At 28.7% G+C, this 20,398-nt stretch overlaps 1 protein-coding gene and 1 non-coding gene across 4 annotated transcripts; both read right to left on the reverse strand.

Annotated features, from left to right (window-relative positions):
* Positions 1-911: 911 nt before the first annotated feature.
* LOC111296446 (putative disease resistance RPP13-like protein 1) lies at positions 912-7,872 on the reverse strand. Of its 3 annotated transcripts, none has more exons than XM_089741141.1 (6): positions 3,392-7,872; positions 2,782-2,921; positions 2,591-2,681; positions 1,939-2,107; positions 1,723-1,846; positions 912-1,628 (listed from the first exon to the last, which is right to left on the reverse strand). In XM_089741141.1, exon 1 carries the CDS (start codon positions 7,609-7,611, stop codon positions 3,400-3,402), a length of 4,212 nt encoding a protein of 1,403 aa, XP_089597267.1. In that variant the 5' UTR covers positions 7,612-7,872; the 3' UTR covers positions 912-1,628; positions 1,723-1,846; positions 1,939-2,107; positions 2,591-2,681; positions 2,782-2,921; positions 3,392-3,399. The 3 variants fall into 3 exon arrangements, with proteins under 3 accessions (XP_089597267.1, XP_089597268.1, XP_089597269.1); XM_089741142.1 differs by having other exon boundaries at positions 967-1,628; positions 1,939-2,114; XM_089741143.1 differs by lacking the exon at positions 1,939-2,107 and having other exon boundaries at positions 967-1,628.
* Positions 7,873-17,268: 9,396 nt separating this feature from the next.
* Positions 17,269-17,342, reverse strand: TRNAN-GUU (transfer RNA asparagine (anticodon GUU)). Its single transcript has one exon. It is a non-coding gene; the product is annotated as a tRNA-Asn (tRNA).
* Between the last annotated feature and the right edge of the window lie 3,056 nt (positions 17,343-20,398).

Consider the following 20,398-nt stretch of genomic DNA (forward strand, 5'->3'; position numbering starts at 1 on the left):
ATTTGCCTTTAATAATATCTATTTATTATTGCTTTATGTTTGATTCTGGGTTTGGAGGTATTTGTACAGTGGCATTGGGCATTACTGATCTTGTGAAATGGGCATTGCAGCGTTATATTCATACAATCTGATAAATTTTCAATTAGCAAAACACTATACCGTAGATGAATCGACTATTTCTTCTTGGTCTCAAGGACATTGGTTTCGTTGTGAAATTTTTTTTTTTTTTTTGTAAAATACCTTGCCCAATTATGTAATTATTAAAATTTTTTATTTAATCATTAACATTTGAATAAGTATATTTTTTTCATCCAATTATTATTTTCTAACTAAATATTCACTTGACAAACCATGTTTGACATTAATGGTCATGCCTTTGCTTTAACTCATCCACCATCCCCTTCGTTCATTCATCATAGCAATGTTCATCAACATTGCATCCTCAACCGGCTGTTTATTACAATCTCATAATATAAAATCCCAAATTAAAAAAAAAAAAAAAAGAAAATCTGAAACCCAAATTTATATCACCCCAAATAATTTGAACCAAATATCAAAACACCCAAATATGTAAAATCAAAACCCTAAATCTTCATTAATTTGCAAATTGGAAATAAAAACATTCAAATATATCAATTGATATTAATTTCAATAGTTCTTTGCATAAGACATCCATAAAACCCAGCAAAAAACCTAGAGCAATCAACAATTCAATTACCACCCCGAGAGCCAACCAATCAAATGGTTATCAAAGCCCACCCCTATCCCAAATAAATTCCTTTTAAAATTTTGATTTTGCCTGATACATGATGGAAATTCATCATTCACAGCTAGGCAACGATACTAACCAAATTAATGGGGGCTGGCAACACAGCAGGATGCGGAAAGACCAGTAATTAATCATTAGATATCAAAGGAATAAAAGGAAATGATCATCAACTCATAAAAAGCAGGACACCGAATTTTACGTGGAAAACCCCTTGGAAAGGGGAAAAAACCACGGGACCAAGTCCACTCAATCTTTTACTACTCAAAATAATGGGATTACAACATGAGTCTTTGTTAGTTTAACCACATGATATTACAACAAGTTATCATAAAAAAAGGTAAATTTCTTGGATAACAAGAGCAATCTCACCAAAAGTGGACTGTTTGTGGAGACATCATAACCATGTCTGGTTGTTCATTGAAGGATGGTGTCTTTTTCTCATCCCCTTTATTCCTTGTGCATCCACTTAAAGACACCTATTTTTCCTTTTGGTAGGATACAAGTTCTCAAGCTATATAGCTTTGTAGGCACCATCAACTATTCAGAATTGGAGTTTCTTGAATCAACATCACCAGCCATGTTTGCCAAGGTGCTCTCTAGTCTCTCTAATATCACTTGTTTTGGAAGAAAGGATTAAGAGATCCAACAATGCCAGCCAAAACATACAATTTAGAATTATGGTTGAACCCAAAAGCTTATTCTTTTTCGCGTGAAATTCTGATGCGGGATTCAAGTACACTTCTATGAATCTTAACCATGAAGCCAGTTAGGAAGTATCCTTTTAGAAGAGGAAATGCAGAATAGACAAGTTCCCACCACTGAATCTTGAGAGCATTATATCAAGTAAGTTTCACTCATCCTGTCATAATTGGTCAAAAGCATTCTGTTAACTGTGTAGGAGTAACTATCAAAAACTGAACGCAATAAATTGTGTAACACTCTTTGATGCTTACTTGACATGAGGAGTTTGGCAACAACAGAAACAAAAGACTAATTGGTAGAACTTCTTGTGGCATAGCTACTATCATACTGCTTTTGCTACCATATCCAATCAATGATGGCAGAAACAAATACCTCCTGAAGAGCCAAAATTGTTGGTGATACGAAGTGAGCACTGATTATGCATATACACAACAGAAACAAACCAGAAAAATTCTAAATGCTCTGACCTGCAGGAGTTTGAAGTACATGCAGAGTCAAGTGAAAACAATGACCATTTTACAAAGAAGAAAAGGGATGGATTTCAAGCTTGTTCATGCTCTAATGCCAAGAAACTTATGTTTTCATGTCCACTAGGATCGATGCTTGGTTTAATTCTTGTATTAAGCTTCACTGCATCTGGTTGCTTGCAAAGAAAAAGTAAAATTGGAGATCGGTGACAAAAAGAACTGATATAAATAAAAGCTGCAATGCTCTTTAGCTTAAATTGCCATACATCTGGTAATCTCCATTAGTATTGTAAAAAAATCTATTCAAATCCATAATCTGAAAATTAGGTGTAGAAGTCAATTATAAAAAATAAGCAGCATTGGCAACCAAAGAGAATGATTAATACTGAAATACAACTAGCTTTGTAAAAACAGAATATGTTTATTTCTTTCTTTTCACTTTCACCCCAATTAGTATACAATTGACTTTAAAATCAGGCAAGTACCATAGCAGTAAAAGTCAAAAGGTCCATCAATCAATATTCACACAAGGAGCCCAAGCTATCCGATTCTTGATCAATCGATCGCAGGGGACAGTCATCAATATTTAGCTACAAATTGAAGAAATCATAACTCTCAAAAAGAGATGAACAAAAGGTGGGTTGCATTATACCTATTTCGTGCAGAAAAGATTACATCCAGCAATTAAGCAACATTCAGCAATCAAGCTTGATTCAGTTCCTCTTCTATCACGTTTGAATCATCTGACCAGCAATTAAGCAACATTCAACCATATTAATCTACAAAATGAAGAGGCTAGTCATTTTGAAAAGAGATGCAAAAGATTAATGTCTGAGAATTTACATTTTTTCAACAGGTAGATTCTGAAAGCCTTTGCACAGAAATTCCTATCTCCTCCTGTGGAAACAAGTCAAGGCCGCATCCAAACATCCATCAACACAAAATGCGAAATTCTCTTCTAAGATAGGAGCTCCGGTCAAAACCTAGAAATTTACAACTCATTTAGTACCATACAAAATTGGATGAAAGAAAACAAAACCAAATAAATGATCACTTCAAAAACATAGAAAACAACATAAAACCAAAGAAATAAAACACTTGAGTTGATATTAAAATCAGTACTTAAAATAGTAATTCATTGAATAGATATTAAAATCAGTACTTAACAACGAAATATTTTCTTAAAATCAGAACTTAAAATAGTAATTAATTCTAGATTAAAATACATGAGTCATACATGATCTAATTCTTCCACTTAACAAGGAAATGGCTTTATCATTTCGATTTATTATTAAAAAAGTAAAACTAAAAATATTTAAAAATTAAATGCAAGTGAATTCGATGCTCGTTCAAGTCATGGTTGTTTTACTTGTGTGGATATATTTGTACATTTAAATAAAAACCAGTTGAAATAGTAATATTAGTTTTAAATTAAAATACTTGTGGGTCTTACATTGCTCTTTATAATTCGTAGGTGTATCTCTGATCAATTTTAACACGTGGTATGTGAGCGATGTTAGGCCAATATTTTCCTTTATCCCTTTTGCACCTTTTCTTCAACACTGGACTACCAAAAATTTGTAGATCCAAAAGCGAGCGAAGCACTTCCTTTTTGGGAAGGGATTTGAGCTTCGGACAATCTCCTATCCACAAATGTTGAAGAGAGGAAAGATGCTGAAAGCCTTTGGAGGATAGCTTCCTTAGATTTTTGAAGTCTAAGATAGAAATAACGTTGAGAGAAGGGGGCAGCTTGATCTCCTCTTGTGGAAATGACACACAATTACTACCATTAATGTAGAGCGTTGTAAGAGAGGTGAGTTCATGCAATCCGCACTCCATTACTGCCTTAACAATATTGGGTCCAGAGATGCTAAGCTTTGTTAGGTTGGTAGGCAAACCCCTTTCTGGAAATATCACCGCATCACAATTACGACCATCAATTAGGAGACCTTTAATAGAGGTGAGTCTATGCAATCCCCACTCCATTACTGACTTAACAACATTGGGTTCATGGATGTAAAGGCTTGTTAGGTCGGTAGGCAAACCCCCTTCTGGGATGGATGTCGCCCTTGGACAACTCGATATGATCAAGTCTTGAAGAGAGTTGAGGCTAGGCAGAGATTTAAGTTTTTCACACCCACGAAGCTCCAGAGATTTAAGCTTGTCCATTCCTTGGGGTAAATACTGAATATTTTCACAATACCAGATTTCAATAGATTCAAGACAAGTATTATCCCCAATTTCCTGTGCTACAAATTCTAGCTTTGGACAGGAAAAGATCAGCAGCATTTTAAGCCCCACGGGTAACTTACTGCTTGATGATAATGATTTGAGAGCTTTACATTCACAAATTTGAAGAAATTCAAGGAGAGATGTGCTGCTGAAATTGATGTTCTCCCCATCTTCCAATAAGCACTCTAAATTCTCACATTCCTTAATCACCAAACTTTTAAGAGTTGAGGGCAAGTTATCCGCCAAAAGTGAAACCAATTTTGGGCACCCTACAATCTCTAACTCTCTAAGACACGTGAGGTTTTTCGATAACTTCTGGAAGCCTTCACAATATTTTATTCCCAAATGTTCAATGTTGTAGTGTAAGTCTAATTGCAAAATCTCTGCCTTTTCCTCCTCCTCCGTTGCACTTATAGAAGCAACCTGCGGACAATTTTGGAGCTCTAAATTACGAAGAGATCTCAAAGGCACCAACCAACCCCACTCAGTTTTCCACATAGAAACCAATTCTTCACAACCTTTAACATTGAGATCTTCTACTTTCATCCACTCGAACGTCCACATCCTTTCCCTTGTTACACATGCAAACTTTGAAATGTAGGAAAGGTTGATTTTTTTTACCAACCAAAGGTCCATACAACTCCCAACCACTACTTTTTCACACCCATCAATTTTTAATTCACATAGCTTTGGAAGATTTGAAATTGAAACTTCCAAATTTTGGCAATTACGAATCTCAAGTTTTTCCAAAGAAGGAAAGTGCTCCGGCAATGGCCCTATCAATTTGGGACAACCCACAATAAGGAGATCTCGGAGGCAACGGAATTTTCTTCCTTGCTCATCAACTTCACATGCCTTCCACTCTTTCCATTCTGGCATATCCTCAAAATGCAATGTCTCTAATGATGGAAACACATTTGGCCAATTCTCTCCATAGAATTCATTGCCAACACTAGTTACGCTCTTCATTTCCCTGATATAAAGATCCTTTAAAAGTGGTAGTTTTCCAACTGCCGGTAATAATGTGCAATTTGGACAATTTACAAACTTTAATGATTGCAAATTTTTAAATGAAGGATCTTCTATCCAAATTGGGAATGCTATTCCTGCATAATACCTGATGGCAAGCGCTTTAAGCTCTTCATGTGGTCGAAGCAAGTTCAAAACCTCTGTCTCGACTTCTTTCTGTCTTAAATTTTCATCAAAGTCTTTACACCACTCCAGCTCTAAATCATCGAGGTCAGGCTTACTTGATAGCTTAGCTTCCCATGCATACTGAGCTTCATTCACATTTTGCAACTCCGAAATAGAAAGCTGACCTTTGAGATTTGATAAATTTTGCATCTCTCTTATATTCAGTGCATCGCCTTGGCCCAAAATAAAATTAGACAATGCCCGAAGATTTGTTAATTTACCAATTCCACTTGGCATTTCCTTCATTGAACCTGCACCGGCAATATCTAGATGGCAAAGGTTGGCTAACATTCCTATTTTTGTGGGTAACTTCTCAATCCACCGACAATGCCTTAATAAAAGAGTCTCTAAATTATAAAGGGTGCATATTGAATCAGGGAGACCTTTTATGTAAGTATAAGAGTAATCTAGATAGCGCAAATGTCTCAAATTTCCAATGAAATCTGGTATTTCAGTGATGCGGTACCTTTTCAAAGAGAGCACCCTCAAGCATTTCAATCTCGGCAGTAAATCATTAGGAACGTTATTACTTAAGAAGCACTCATACATCTCCAGCATCTTAAAGGGTAAGAACGTCCGTAGTGACTTCGCTTCAAAAAGGGACTCAAATTTTTTGATATTGTCATACTCGCCTATCATATAAGAGGTGTGGCGACCGTGACTTGGACGCTTCATTTCCTCATGTCCCTCCATTTTAAAATATTTTTCTCCTCCAACGAACTGAGCTAGATCATTAATCAGGTCATGCATTACAAACAGAGATTCATCCATGCTAGATGCTTGAAAGAATGACCTTGATACCAGTTCTTCAAAACACTGGCTGCCCAAATCTTCAATTTGCCTTTTAGTTTCTGGTCCATTGAGAAAACCTTCAGCCATCCATAACCGAACTATTTCTTCCTCACCAAACTCATAATCTTTAGGGACCAGAGAGCAATAAGCAAAACATTGCTTTAATTGTGAAGGAAGATAATAGTAACTCAACCATAGAGCTGGAATTACGTCACTTCCATGTTGAGGCAGATTCCAAATATCACTCTCTAATATAACTTTCCATGCTTCACGATTCACCTTTGTGCGCAATAGTCCTCCAATGGTTTTTGTTGCCAAAGGCAAACCATCACACTTCTTCAGGATCTCCAAGCCGATCTCTTTCAAGTCTGGATTCCCTGTAAAATCCTCTCTTTCTAATGCGTCATGAGCAAGCATTCTGAGAGAATCTTCTTCTGATAAGCATTGCAACGAGTAGTCTGCAGCAGTTGTCATAATTGATGAAACTTTGGAACTACGTGTTGTGACAATTATTTTGCTTCCCGGTTCCCCTGCATCAAAAGGAGATCGAAGCGCCAACCAATCATTGTAGTTGTCGTTCCAAACATCATCCAAAACAAGCAAGAATTTCTTTCTCGATAGCTTCTCCTTTAATTTGACTTGAAGCAAATTCAAATCATTCATATCACATAGCTCGGAGGTGACTGACAGCAGAATTGTCTTTGTTATCCTGATGATATCAAATTCATCAGAAACACAAACCCATGCTCTAAGATCAAAATGATCTTTTATACCGTCATCATTGTAAACAAGTTGAGCAAGGGTTGTTTTTCCAATCCCTCCCATGCCAACGATGGGAATCACAGAATAAATTCCAGCATCACTGCCATCGTTCCTCAAAAGCAAATCAAGTATCACCCTCTTGTCTTTGTCTCTGCCGAGTACATTAGCTTCATTCACCAAAGAAGTACTGGGCGGCCTTCGTGGGATTGTCATGGGCCTTCCAACATCATTCGTGATCTCCCTTAGCCGCAAGTTACTCTTTTGAGTAGCTAAATCTTCTAGTCTTCCAGTAATCTCTTTAATCTTGGACATCATCTTATAGTTAAACATCATAGAACTTGGATGTAAACCAGTGCAGCAAGTAGGCTTAACTTTTGGTGCCTTACTTGAGCTGGCTTGATGTTCTTTCATCAACTTACGCCCCAAAGCTCGAGTCGCAAACTCGTCCAAGATGTCATCCACGTCGTAAGCCAAGTCTTGGAGGTCAGCTAACCAAATCTTCACATCCTGCTTGTGCAGTTGCTTCCCCTCTGCATCAGCAAGCACTCCACGGATGTTCCTCAGCGTATTTTCCCACTTCTTAATCTCCTTGCGAACCCGCTTCTCAGTGACAAACTCGAACTCGGAAGAGGTAAACTTGCCAAACAACGCTTCAAAGAACGCAGATAGAGCGGGCTCTACAATGAAAGACATGATGAGAAATAAATTAGAGGAAGGAATTATAAGAAGAATGGAAGTAGATAGAAAATCAAAGAGTAGGATTATGAAGTAGAGGAAAAGAATTGCAGTCTGTTTTGCAAAAGCTGAAGAGTTTAACCAGTGTTGGTTAAAGTCATTGTTTTTAGGTCGGATAATAGTTGGAGGGGAGTTGGTAACTATGTTGAGTATGTTCACATTGGATTCTCGTTGACAGATGTATTATTTTGATTTGAAACTTTTGTTGGAAAAAGTAGTTTAAGGGAAGACAAGATAAATCACAAATGAATAGAATAGAGTTGGGTCACACGGTTTCATGGGTGTCCTATCACTGTTAGAGATTGTAAAATTCTAAAAGTGGATTTGAATTTGAGTTCACCATTATTTTTACTCAGGGATATTTATATTTTTTATTTTATGTAACCTTAATAAAATATAAAAATTTGAACAAATATATTTATAATTTTAAATTTTTTATTTGAGTATCTTTTGATTTTTAAATTTTAAATTTTAAATTTTAAATTATTTCATGATAATACTAAACTTTTTAAAATAGTATTAATATGATTCTTGATCAAATTTTGAAAAAAAAATACAACTTGAAATAATAAATTAAAAATTATTATTCTTTGTTATCATGTTAAAATATATTTATTAAAAATAAAAAAATTTAAGAATGAAAACAGAGCTTCTTGATTTTAAAATTTTAATTTAAAATTAAGGAAAAAAATAAATTATTTTTTATAATAATTACAAAAATTTTATATCTCTTTAATTAAAATATTTTGAGATAATAGCAAAAAGCAATAAAAATTTTATAATTATTATAAAAAATAAAGTATTATTTTACACTTAATTTTAAATTAAAATTTAAAAATCAAAACCAAAATATACTTTCGTTTCTTTAAAAAAAAATTGCTAAGAGATGACATAAAACTGTCATATCAGATGGGTCAATTATTTTTGAGTCTCCTTTTGCTAAGGTCCACACTTTCTATCCTTTGCGGGAGTGGTGGGGACAGCCAATGCTGGCTCCCAAATATCTACAGCTTTGTACGTTTGACGTGGATTGCCTTATTAGTCTTCTACTGGGTAGTGATTTTTCACTAACCATTTTTTTAAAGGAGAATTTGTTCCAACATAACAAAAATTATACAATAGAAGGCATGACCGTCACATATTGCTCGAAAATGCCATGGGAATTTACTCCTTATTACACAACAGTTAAATTCAAAAACTAATAGATAAAAAAAATATTGGTAAGCTATGCACATAATCTTCTTCCGATGTAGCAATTGTTGTTCTTATAGAGGTGGTTGTTCTCATTATAGCTGACAATTGCAGAGAAATTATGCTCCGAAACAAATTTTACCCTTGAAATATCATGAATGGAATACAACACCAACTATCCATTGTACAATATTTTGTCACAAATATCAATTATGCTTCTATTAAAATTCGTCACCAAAATGAAAGGGTAATAATAAAAGCACCCAAAAAAAAAAAAATGTCATAGCTTTAATTGACCAGTATAAAAAAATTGAACATAAACATCACTAAGAATACACATTATAAATTGAATTACAATAATTAATATATTAATAACTGCAGAACTATAAGGGTGAGTCATCCCCAGAAAGAAGAAAAATAATTATGATCTATGGTAGAAATAATAGGAAAAAATAAGATTGAACAAGAACACATCTTTGTGAATTAAGCTTTGAATATTTAAAATTATTTTGTGTATAAAATAATAGACGAGACAATATAAAATCATCATATATCTTATTTGGTGCTCACTTTAGGAAGATAAAGATCATACACAACATAATTTATTCTCATAGTACATGATGATTCAACTCTATTTAAAGGAGGTTTATTTTTTATGTTTGGACTATGCAAATTACTGGAAGATGACTAATCTCATTATCAATAATTATTTCTATTTACATGCGATAAGGTTATCCTTTTTTTTTTACTCATTTTTTTTGTTAGAAATAGTGATTCAAATTTCATAATAGATTTATTTGAGATTAACTAAAGATTATTTGATAGATAAAAAGACTTATAAAAAAATAATTCTAAGAGAAATGTGATTATTGCTAGGTAAATTTATATGTTTATAAATAAGTGAAGTTTCTATAGAAATAGATATGAGAAAAAAAATATAAGAGAGTTGTAGAGTTTTAAAGATAGATATCTTAAAAGACTATTTGAGAATTATATTTTATGGATGTATATATTTGAATGTTTGTGAGTGGACTAAATGAGGCTAAGATGGTCCACATCAGTATGATATATTGGTGCATATATGTATGTATTTTTGGTTAAAAATAATCCATAAGACTAGAGATATTGAGAAAGTCTATAGGTATTAATTGTTGAATGATTGATTAAGATTATATACAACTAGTAGATCTTTTTTTTCATCCATGGATGCAGGTCAATTTGGTTGAATAATGTTAAATTACTATCTCTTATATAGTTGATTGATTGTTTAATTTTATTTTTGCTGACATAAATGTTCAATTTGATTGGATTGAATCTTTTGACCTAACAAATGGTATCATAATTATCGTTATCCCTACACTTTCATCCTCTTAAAATGAACAACAAACATAAAATAAAGAATTTTTATCCTATCCTAATTTCTAACCATCATCAATGCACCTTTAGAGCATTATGTTTTGCTATCCCCCAAGCTTGCACTAACCAAGGACAAAGAACAATAAAATAATAGACAGCATATGGACCTAAAAAAAAGATTGAGCAATGTTCTCCAATAGAAAATGAGCAAGTTACTATTGGATTGATATGTTGTATTTATTTTAATTAATGGATTAATAAATTCATTATATATCTAATTATATTAATTAATATCAATTAATAAGTAATTGTTATGATTTTATATTAAAATATATCCAAATTAGTAGTATTATTATCATTAAGTGTGATCTCAATTTAATTTTGCATTTGAACCTATGATAGGATGATAGGATGGGTCAATTTTAACTAATATGTTAAAAAGGTCCATCATTTTACTTATATATATAAAATCAGTCCATTAGGTTTCATAACTTCAGTTTATGAAGGTAGAGAGCAGTTCTTTTTCTTCTCACATGCAAGCCTCTATTCGGAGCCCAGAAAGTGCCATTGGAGAGCTCGTGATGGTTGCAACACTTCCTTGAACCTCAGTTAAGCGAAGTTGAGTTCTCATTCACATCTAGATTAGTTTTATTTTAATTATAAATTATGTTAGTGACTCAGTGAGGTTTTGATCATATATAACAATTGGTATTGTGGCAATGTGGTGGTCCATGAACCTTACATTAGGACGTAAAATTTTGTAAATAAAAAAAATAGAATTGTTGTCAAATTTTTTATTAAGTGTGATTGATCATCTAAAAAGTTTATTTTTTTTAATAAAACGAAAATTGAGTTTAAGGTTTATCAAAAATATATTTTGATTTTGAAAAATAGAATTGAGTTCAAGAATTCAGTTACACATGAAGAAAAATTAGCACCTCATAGCACTTATTTAAAAATAATACTAATTACTCATATATTATTTTTTCGATATTGGATAAAAATGATTTCAACTTGAAATTTAATGATAATTCTCTTCACCTTTTTTCCTTTTGAAAAGCAATCGAGTTTATTTGATAAAAAGAAAACATTGTTTAGGAATATTGTGAAAATATTTAGATTAAAAAATTATCTTAAAACTTTTTAATATTTAGATCGAATTTAAAGATAACTTTTTCACTTAAGATCCATCATGATATTCATTTAAAATGAAAATAATAATTTTTATAAATGATAATTACCGATGACTTTCTAACTTTTAGGCAGAATATAAAAAATAATTTCTCTCAAATTATTATTTTAGTTTTATTTCAAAATTCATATTTTTTGGATAATATTTTTCATGAGAAATATTTTATGTAAAAGAATCAATGATATTACAATTAACAAATAAAAAAGCCATTGATAGATTTTTAGTTATAATCTCCTTCTACCAACAAAGTGAAATTCACCTAGAATCAAGATAACAAAGAATTTAAAAATATTTAGGCTTTCTTAGATAAAAAATTAGATTAACTATTCACTCTACATTCTGTGGTTTGCAAAATTCTTCATTTCGTGATCCAATATATTATTTTTTTATATTAGACAACTGGTTGTATTATTGTGAATTTATTTTAGTAAAAAGGTCAAAAAACATTTTGAACAAAAATTTAATAATTATATAAATTTATATTATTTTATTACAATCAATTAAGTGTTAAAATATATTTTTTCATTAATTGAATCTTTATTATATAAAAATTAATTAATCATCAATACATATTTTGTTAATTTGAAGGCTCAATTGAGATAAAAATAGATATTTAAGAGTATAGTTAGGTGAAAATAAATATTTAATAATTTAATTAATCCAAAATAAAAAATTTAGGATTTAATTGATTACTTTTTTTTTTTTTTTGGCTATACGAAAAGAGGTAGACATCTAACCAAATGTGAATAACGATTAGAGCGGACAATGTAAGAAAACTGTAATGTTACAAAAAAAAAAAAGTAATTACTTAAGACATTCATCATAGTCACGATACTTTACTACAGTAAACTAATTATTTTAATGTCAAATGTCATGTAATCTATTAATATATAAATTATCAAAATTCAAATTATGTCAGTTTTAAGTAAAAATCTAGTACTTATTTTAATTACTATTACTATAGAACTATGAAATAGCTTAATCCTGATTTAAATTGCTAATGAATATAGGAGGTAGATCCTGACCATCAGTCCTATTAAGCATTTCAAATGATGTTAATGTCAAAAAAAGTTAACTATAAAAATAAAAGAACTTGAATGGCACTAATGCTGTCAGAAAAAAAAAAAAATATATATATATATATATATATAACACCCTAGTTTCAAAATATATTATAGAAGTGTAAATTTATATTTGTAAAATTTTTTTGTGAGATAAAATTATAAAATTTTTAAATTAAAATAAATAATATTTTGTAAGTTAGATATAATTAAAAAAAAAAAAAAAGATAAGAAAAAAAAAGGACAAAGGTTGGCATATGGGTCAATTACTTTTGTCTCCCTTTGCTAAGGTCCACGCGGTTTTTCTTCTATCCTTTGTGGGAGTGGTGGGGGAGAGCCAAAACTCGTCTCCCAAATATCCATTGTTTTTCCCATTGGACTTGAATTGCCGCTAGTAGTCTACTACTATGTTGTGATTTTTCATTAATCATTTTTTTTAATGGACAATTTGTTCCAATATAACAAAAATTACACAACAGAAGGTTTGACTCTAGCATATTGCTCGAAAATGCCATGGTAATTTACATCTGATTATTACATGACAGTTAAATTTAAAAAATTAATAGATAAAAAATTGTTGGTAAGTTAAATGTTGCAATTGGTGAGGTGAAACATTTAAGCAGTGTTTGTGAAAGTCTTTCATCTTGGTGAAACAATAATTCAGGGCTGTTGGAGTTGGTAAGCAGTGTGAAAGTCTTTCTCCTTCGCATGTGTATTATTTTGGTTTGGAACGTTTGTTGGAAAAGTGGTAAGAAAAGACAAGACAAATCACAAATGAACGTAATAGTGCTGGGTCCACACGGTTACTTGGGTGTCCTACCATTGCTCGAGATTGAAATTTTCTAAAAAGGAGTTGAATTTGAGTTTAGCATTATTTCTACACTGGGGTATTCATATTTTTTTTATTTTTTATTTAACATAGATAAAATATAAAAATTAAATAAAGTGGATTTATAATTTCAAATTTTTTATTTGAGTTTTATTTTAATTTTTAATTTATTTTATGATAATCAAAAATATTTTAAAATAATGTTAATTTGATTTTTAATCAAATTTTATACGAGAATTATAATTTAAAATAATAGATTAAAAATTATTATTTTTTATTATCATATTAAAACATATTTATTAAAAAATAAATAATTTTTTGAAAAATGAAAACAGAACTTCTTGATTTAAAAGATTTAACATAAAATTAAGGTCAAAAATAATAATTCATTTTTTCCATTATAATTATAAAAATTTTATATTTTGAGATAATAATAAAAATTTTATAACCATTGTAAAAAATTAAAATACTATTTTATCCTTAATCTTAAATTAAAATTTTAAAATCGAGACAAAAATAATATTTTCATATCCTTTTAAAAAGAATTTCTAAAAACAGGCAAATCACAAATGAATAGAGCTGAATCCCAACAATGTTATCTCAAAATTTAAGGAGGAGGATTTAAATTTGATGTTAGCATTTATTTCTACGTTGGGATAGCAAAAGATTCTACTCCTGAAGGGTTCGTTCCGTCCTCTATAGTTTATAAACTAATCTTATACCTAAAAGGGTCGAAATATACATGTGCTGGTGTAATTTAAAAAGTAATAATCAGATTATGCAGACTTATTAAATATAAAAAATTAAATTATCAATTCAAGTTACAAATTTTTTATAATTAATTGAACTTTAATCTGAATCTGCATCAAATTTCTTTCGAAATTAACCTGATTTGATTTAAATTTTATTGATTCAATTTATTATATTTTAAAAATTAATTATTATTATTTTAATATAAATTTTAAGATATTTAAATAAATTTAAATAAAAAATAATTATTTTTATTTTATAAACATTTAAAATATATATGAAATTAATGAAAATACATAATTAAATTTGATTAAATATTTTCGATACTTTTATTTTTTATCTGAAAATCGAATTAAACAAAACAAAAAAAATTATGACTCGAATTGACCAAAAAAACTAAATCAAATATTATAGCTTTAAATAGATTTTTTTAATTTTTTTCTCAATACTAATTCACTCACATTGAAATAGTTTTGTTGATGGTTAAGGTTATTATAAAGATTTCAAAAAGTTTTTACAATTTAGATTTAAATTATTGGTTCTAAGATTCATAGTGAAAATAGCCAAAGTATCCATCTAAAGTATATTAAAAACGACCTAAAAGACTCACTATTCACACTTAGACGAGTGATACACGTCCAAAAAGATTTTTAAAAAATTGTTATTGTAAAGGTTGTTGTAAAAATTTCAAAAAAACTTTTAGAATTTAAATTTAAATTACATTCATTCTAAAATCTATAATGAAAATTAACAAGGCTCTCATATAAGATAATAGATTCGAGGAGATATTTTTATCTTTAGGGTTGGTAGGGTATTTTAGCTTATCTCAAAATTATGGAAAAATAAAAAATTTATCAAAAATTATAAAAAAAAAAAAAGCAATTGTAATCCAAAAATGTCTTAATAGATTAGAAATACGAGCTTGTTAAACTTTTTATCATGTGAGTTTCATTCAACTTAATTGAATTTTTAGGTGTTATGGAATATAAATTGAATGATAATTCAATTGAATTTTAATTTTTAGTTGTGTATGATTATTTTCTTTAAAAAATATATCTTTACTTATTATCAATAGATTAAAGTTGATAACGAGTTGGATCAGAGCAGATTTTTACTTATCTCGAATTCGACTTAAAATATGATATTATATAAATCATTCGAAATTAATAAAATATTATTTTTAAAATATAAATATATAATTATATAAATAAAAATTTTGAAAATAATTTATAATATAATATCAAATCGAATCAAATTTATTTAAAATTTAATTTGACTTCAATTCTTTTTATAATAATATCTGACTCAATTTTATTTAAAATTTAATTTTTTAAAAAAATTAATTTTATAAAATTAAATCAAATCAAATTAAAATACCAACTTTACGATAAATTCTCCCTGGTCCACATGGTTTTGGAACATCATCATGTAAAAATCAAATTAAAAGATTCACTCGGCCAAAGTCAAATACTACTAATAATAATAATCAATATTGGTTCAAAAAAAAAGAAAGGTTAAAGTGTTAGAGCAATTATTTGTGCTACTTTATGAATCCAGCCAAAATATACTGTCACTTCAAGGGGAAAAGGTAATTGTACAAACTGTACATAACGTGAGTGGCTGGAATAGATTTACACTATATTTGTTGGTAAAGAAATAAAATGGAGGAAATTGAAAAACAAAATAGGAAAAAGAGTTGGAGAAAAAGTAAAGTCTGTTATTTTTGGTAGAAAGGATAAAAAATTGAAAGAAAGAAAGACGTTAGGTACAAATTATAAATAAAATTTTAATTTAATTTAATTATATTTTTCTTATATTTGAAAAAAATATATATTTAAAAAGATATTAAAAAATATTAAAAAATAATTTTTTATATCTTTTTCCTTTTCTCTTTTTTTCCGTATCAAACACAATGCTGTAGAACATAAGAATGAAGGAATATATATTTGAAAAATAGCTTGGGTAATAAGATTGAGTAAACGATGATTTGATTAATTTGATCATAAAAATTAAATAATTAATTTAATTAATTTAGTGTATTATAAAAATTAAATCAATCGATATGAAAAAATTAAATTAAATTAAGATAATCAATTCAATCATTTTTTTGAATTAATCAATTTTAATATTTGTTTTTTGCACTAAGAATATTTATATTATATTATTAGATATGCCTATGTCATATTTTTTTAATTATTTATTTTGTATTTAATTAAATATTTTAATTTATTCAATTTAAATATTTTAAAATTAAAAATCGATCATTATTATTTAAATAAAAATACTCACTCGAATTATCCAATCTGATTTCTCTTGAAAAATTAATTTTTTTTATTTTAATCAACTTTTGCTTAGCCTTATTTGACAGTGTTTGTGAAAGTCTTTATTTGTTGTCAAATAATAATTCACGGCTGTTGGCAATTATTTTGCTTTTTGCCGTCCGCTCACTTTGGATTCTCAATTCACAGGTGCACTATAAAAAATAAAAATATATATATAGAAAAAAGAAAATAATACATTTTCCAGCTCGAGACCCAAGATGAAATTCACTATAAATGAGACAATGACTAAAAAAAAAGTTAGAGAGAGAGAGAGGGAGAGAGGTGGGCGTATTATTTTAGTTTGAAAAGTTGGTATGAAAAAGTGGTTTAAGACGAAGACAAATCACAAATGAATAGAGCTGGGGTCACACGGTTTCTTGGGTACCAACGTAGTCAAATGTTCTTATCATATCATCACTTTATATATATAATAAAAAAATTCAAATACAGTAAAATTTAAAAAATTTTCTTCCTTAAGCTTTTTAAATAAACTTTACAAATATTATTAAAATTTATCGTAAATCTCGTAATTTCAGATTAAAAATTAAATAAATTTAAATTTATCTTATATCTCATATAAAAAATTTAATAAAAATATAAAAAATTTTAACTTTATAAATAAAATGTTTTGATTTTGATTTGATAATTTTAAATTATTAGACAAAAAAAAATAGTGAGGTGAATAGGTTATTTCATTAAATTATTAAATTTGTAAGGATTAGATATATTAGGAATGTTACCATCTTTGTATTTAAAAAAAAGTTTCGTGTAAAATTGGGTTATGCTAATAATGAAAAGCACAAATGGATTGGGTCAATTTAGAAATTGGGTTGGATTAACGGGCGGAGCAACGCTTTGAAATTGGGTTTGGTTAATTATTGTTATTGGCGTAAAAAACAAGAAAAAAGGTTGAATCGCTAGAAGGAGGGCTTGAACCTCCGACCTTGTGGTTAACAGCCACACGCTCTAACCAACTGAGCTATTCCAGCATTTGCTTACCGGTCATAAATTAATTAATTTAAATAGTTTTCTTTTGCGTGGAAGAGTGAAATGTGTAAACTGCAATTGAAAAGGCATTTGCCTTGAAATCTTAAATTTGATAAATCTCATGCTTCTGTTTTTTTTTTTTTTTTCTCCAAGTTTTTAGGAAGAAGAAGATATTGGGTGTAGGATTGTTGGATTATTTCTATTTGCTTCTATATTTCTTATGTAGATTAATTAATGAACAGAAACGCTATAAACTTTTAATGAAATTACAAGTATAAGTTACAATTACTATTAAGTATTATGTTTATATATAAAAAATTATTGATTAACTAAATAAACAAATTAAAACATAATAAATAAATTTAATATAAAATTGAATCAAACCTACATATAATGAGATTTGAATCAAAAACTTCAAGATTTTAAAATATTTTTCTTGCCACTAAGATAAGGTTCATTAGTTTAACATTATATACTTAACTACAGATATATTAAAGAAAATTTTTCTATGAAAGTTTAAAATAACAACTTTTATTCTCGCATAAATAACCATATAAATGAATAAGCAACTAATAATAATTGTGACAAATGTTTTATGGGATTAAACCTTCTTTCACTGGTATTTTAATTGGGAGGATTATAGAAGCAAAGACTAGCCCTTTTTGTTCTAGCTTTCCTTTTGTTGATGCAAGGATTTTTTAAATTGCGTATTGTTAGCTTAAAACTTGGTAACTTGTTGTCGCCATTTTGTCGTTTGAAAAGGGTATTTTGATAAGGAAATATTAGTCCTTACTTGTAAGCCAAGGTCTAAATTTTTGCTATCAAAGCGATCAAGTACAGTTAATGTGGTAAACAATCATGGAAGGTGATCATCTAAACTTTTGGTATAAAGTCTGATCAAATTAAAATATGGGTTTAGTCTAATTATAATTGTAGTTTTTGCTTGTATTTGTAATTTCATTAAAAATTAAATACCCAAGTTATGATCTTTAACGTGTAACACTTCAATTTTTCATCAAATTATTATGAAAATTCATTATAATATATATATATATAAATATTTAAAATCATACTTATAAAACATTTTTGATAAAACAAAATCATAATTTTTTCAACCAATTTTCACTTAACATGCAATTAGCAATATGTTTGTGATTTTGAAAAACTATACCAAAGACATTAACGATAAAGTTTGAAATTGAATTTGGAGGTTGCAAGAATTAGAAAGAATACAAGTGAAACAGACTACAGAGAATTTATTAAAGTTTTCCTATTTAAACATCAAATTGCGGAGTTAACTGGGAGAGAATTTTTCTTCAGGACAACTTTTCCACTTCTCATTTTACATCTAATTTCTTTTAAAATCACTTTTTTTTTTTTTTTTTCTATTCGATTGTTTCCTTTCTTTTTCTATTTCTCTCTTATCAATCACAACACACAGATAAGTTTCAATTTTCAAAAACCAAAGTAAATATTTAGAAGTTGTAGGCCAAATCGTCTAAACTCCCAACTCCCACGGTATGGATCACATCTGAATGGGCGCATGATATTTGGCAAATGACATGCCATTGCCTGGTGACGTAATAATATCGCATGCCGTTTGACAAGTGTAGAGACAAATCTAGAAAGGGCAAGGATAGGTAGGGTTGACAATTGAATCCGTATCGACGGATTTCAAATTCGACTTAATTTTATAAAATTAAATTTTGAGGTAGATTAAATTAGATAATTTAAAAAAAAATTAATATCAGATTGAGTTCGAATTTTAATAAATTTGATTTGATTTGATATTAAATAAAAATTATTTTTTAATTATTTTAATTATATATTTTTATATAATTATATATTTAAATATTTATATTTAAAAAATAATATTTTTATTAATTTCATATCGAATCGAATTAGATATGATTTATATAATATCTAATCAGGTTAGATTCAGATATAAAAAAATAAAAAAAAATTTCGAACCAAATCAAATTTAAATTTTATGAATATAAAATCGAATCAAATTCAAAACGAACAAAAATTTATTTCGATCCGATCCGTTATCAACTTTAAACATAAGTCATGATTTCAAAAGAAAATTTGATAACCTTAAAATTACTATTTTGGTATTGTTATTTTCTTTCTTGAACCTCTTTCAATTTAATTTACTATTTCCTTAATACTTGGTCCTCTAAATATCATAGTATTGACTTGGTCTCTAAACATGACATTACCATATCAATCATTAAAAATTGACAGAACATAAATAATTAAATTTAGAAATAATACTTAAGAGATTGTTTTTAAAATATTATCATAATTAAGTGATCAATAATGTATTTTATCTTAAATTTGATTTTAAAATCTTGAAATTAAAATCTTAAATAAAAAATGTCGTTTTTAACAGAGAAAAGCTCTATCAGAGCAAGTAAACCAAATTTTGTATGGCATACTCCAATGGCAATGAATCCACTAAAGGTTTTTGCAAAAGAGGCAAAGCGCAAAAAGAAAACCAAAAAGAGCTGAACTAAAGGCTAAAGCACTTTGGCTAGCCAACGGATAGCGAAAATGGTAGTAGAAATTTGGGTGATGGGATGGGATACCAGGAGAGAGTGGGTGACAGACCCATGATGCTGACCCACCACCACCACTGCATCACCCTTCCTCTCTCACTCTACAGTTCACTGGATTTCTTGATTGGCCACGTATCAACGCTAACAGCCAAAATAACCCAACCACAGCAATAAAACCAACATGCGAATAAAGATAACACCATCGCCTCCCCAATAAATATGGTCATAATTCGGTTTATTTATTTTATGTAAAATATATATAAAATACAAAAATTAATGTATTATAATTTACATGAAAATGTTAAATAAGAAATTTATTTTTTAATTTTTTATTACTCATATTATTTTTTGTTACAATTTTAAACCATATTATTATTATTATTATTATTATTATTATTATTATTATTATTTCATTGATATTTAGTTTCTAGAATTTTACTATTATGATTCCCTTTCAAATAATAGTAATAATAATAATAATAAAATTTTTAAGAATG

Source organism: Durio zibethinus, chromosome 12 (genome assembly GCF_047325235.1).
Source record: "Durio zibethinus cultivar Kanyao isolate XHJ-2024 chromosome 12, ASM4732523v1, whole genome shotgun sequence".
In the NCBI taxonomy this organism is placed as follows: domain Eukaryota; kingdom Viridiplantae; phylum Streptophyta; class Magnoliopsida; order Malvales; family Malvaceae; genus Durio; species Durio zibethinus.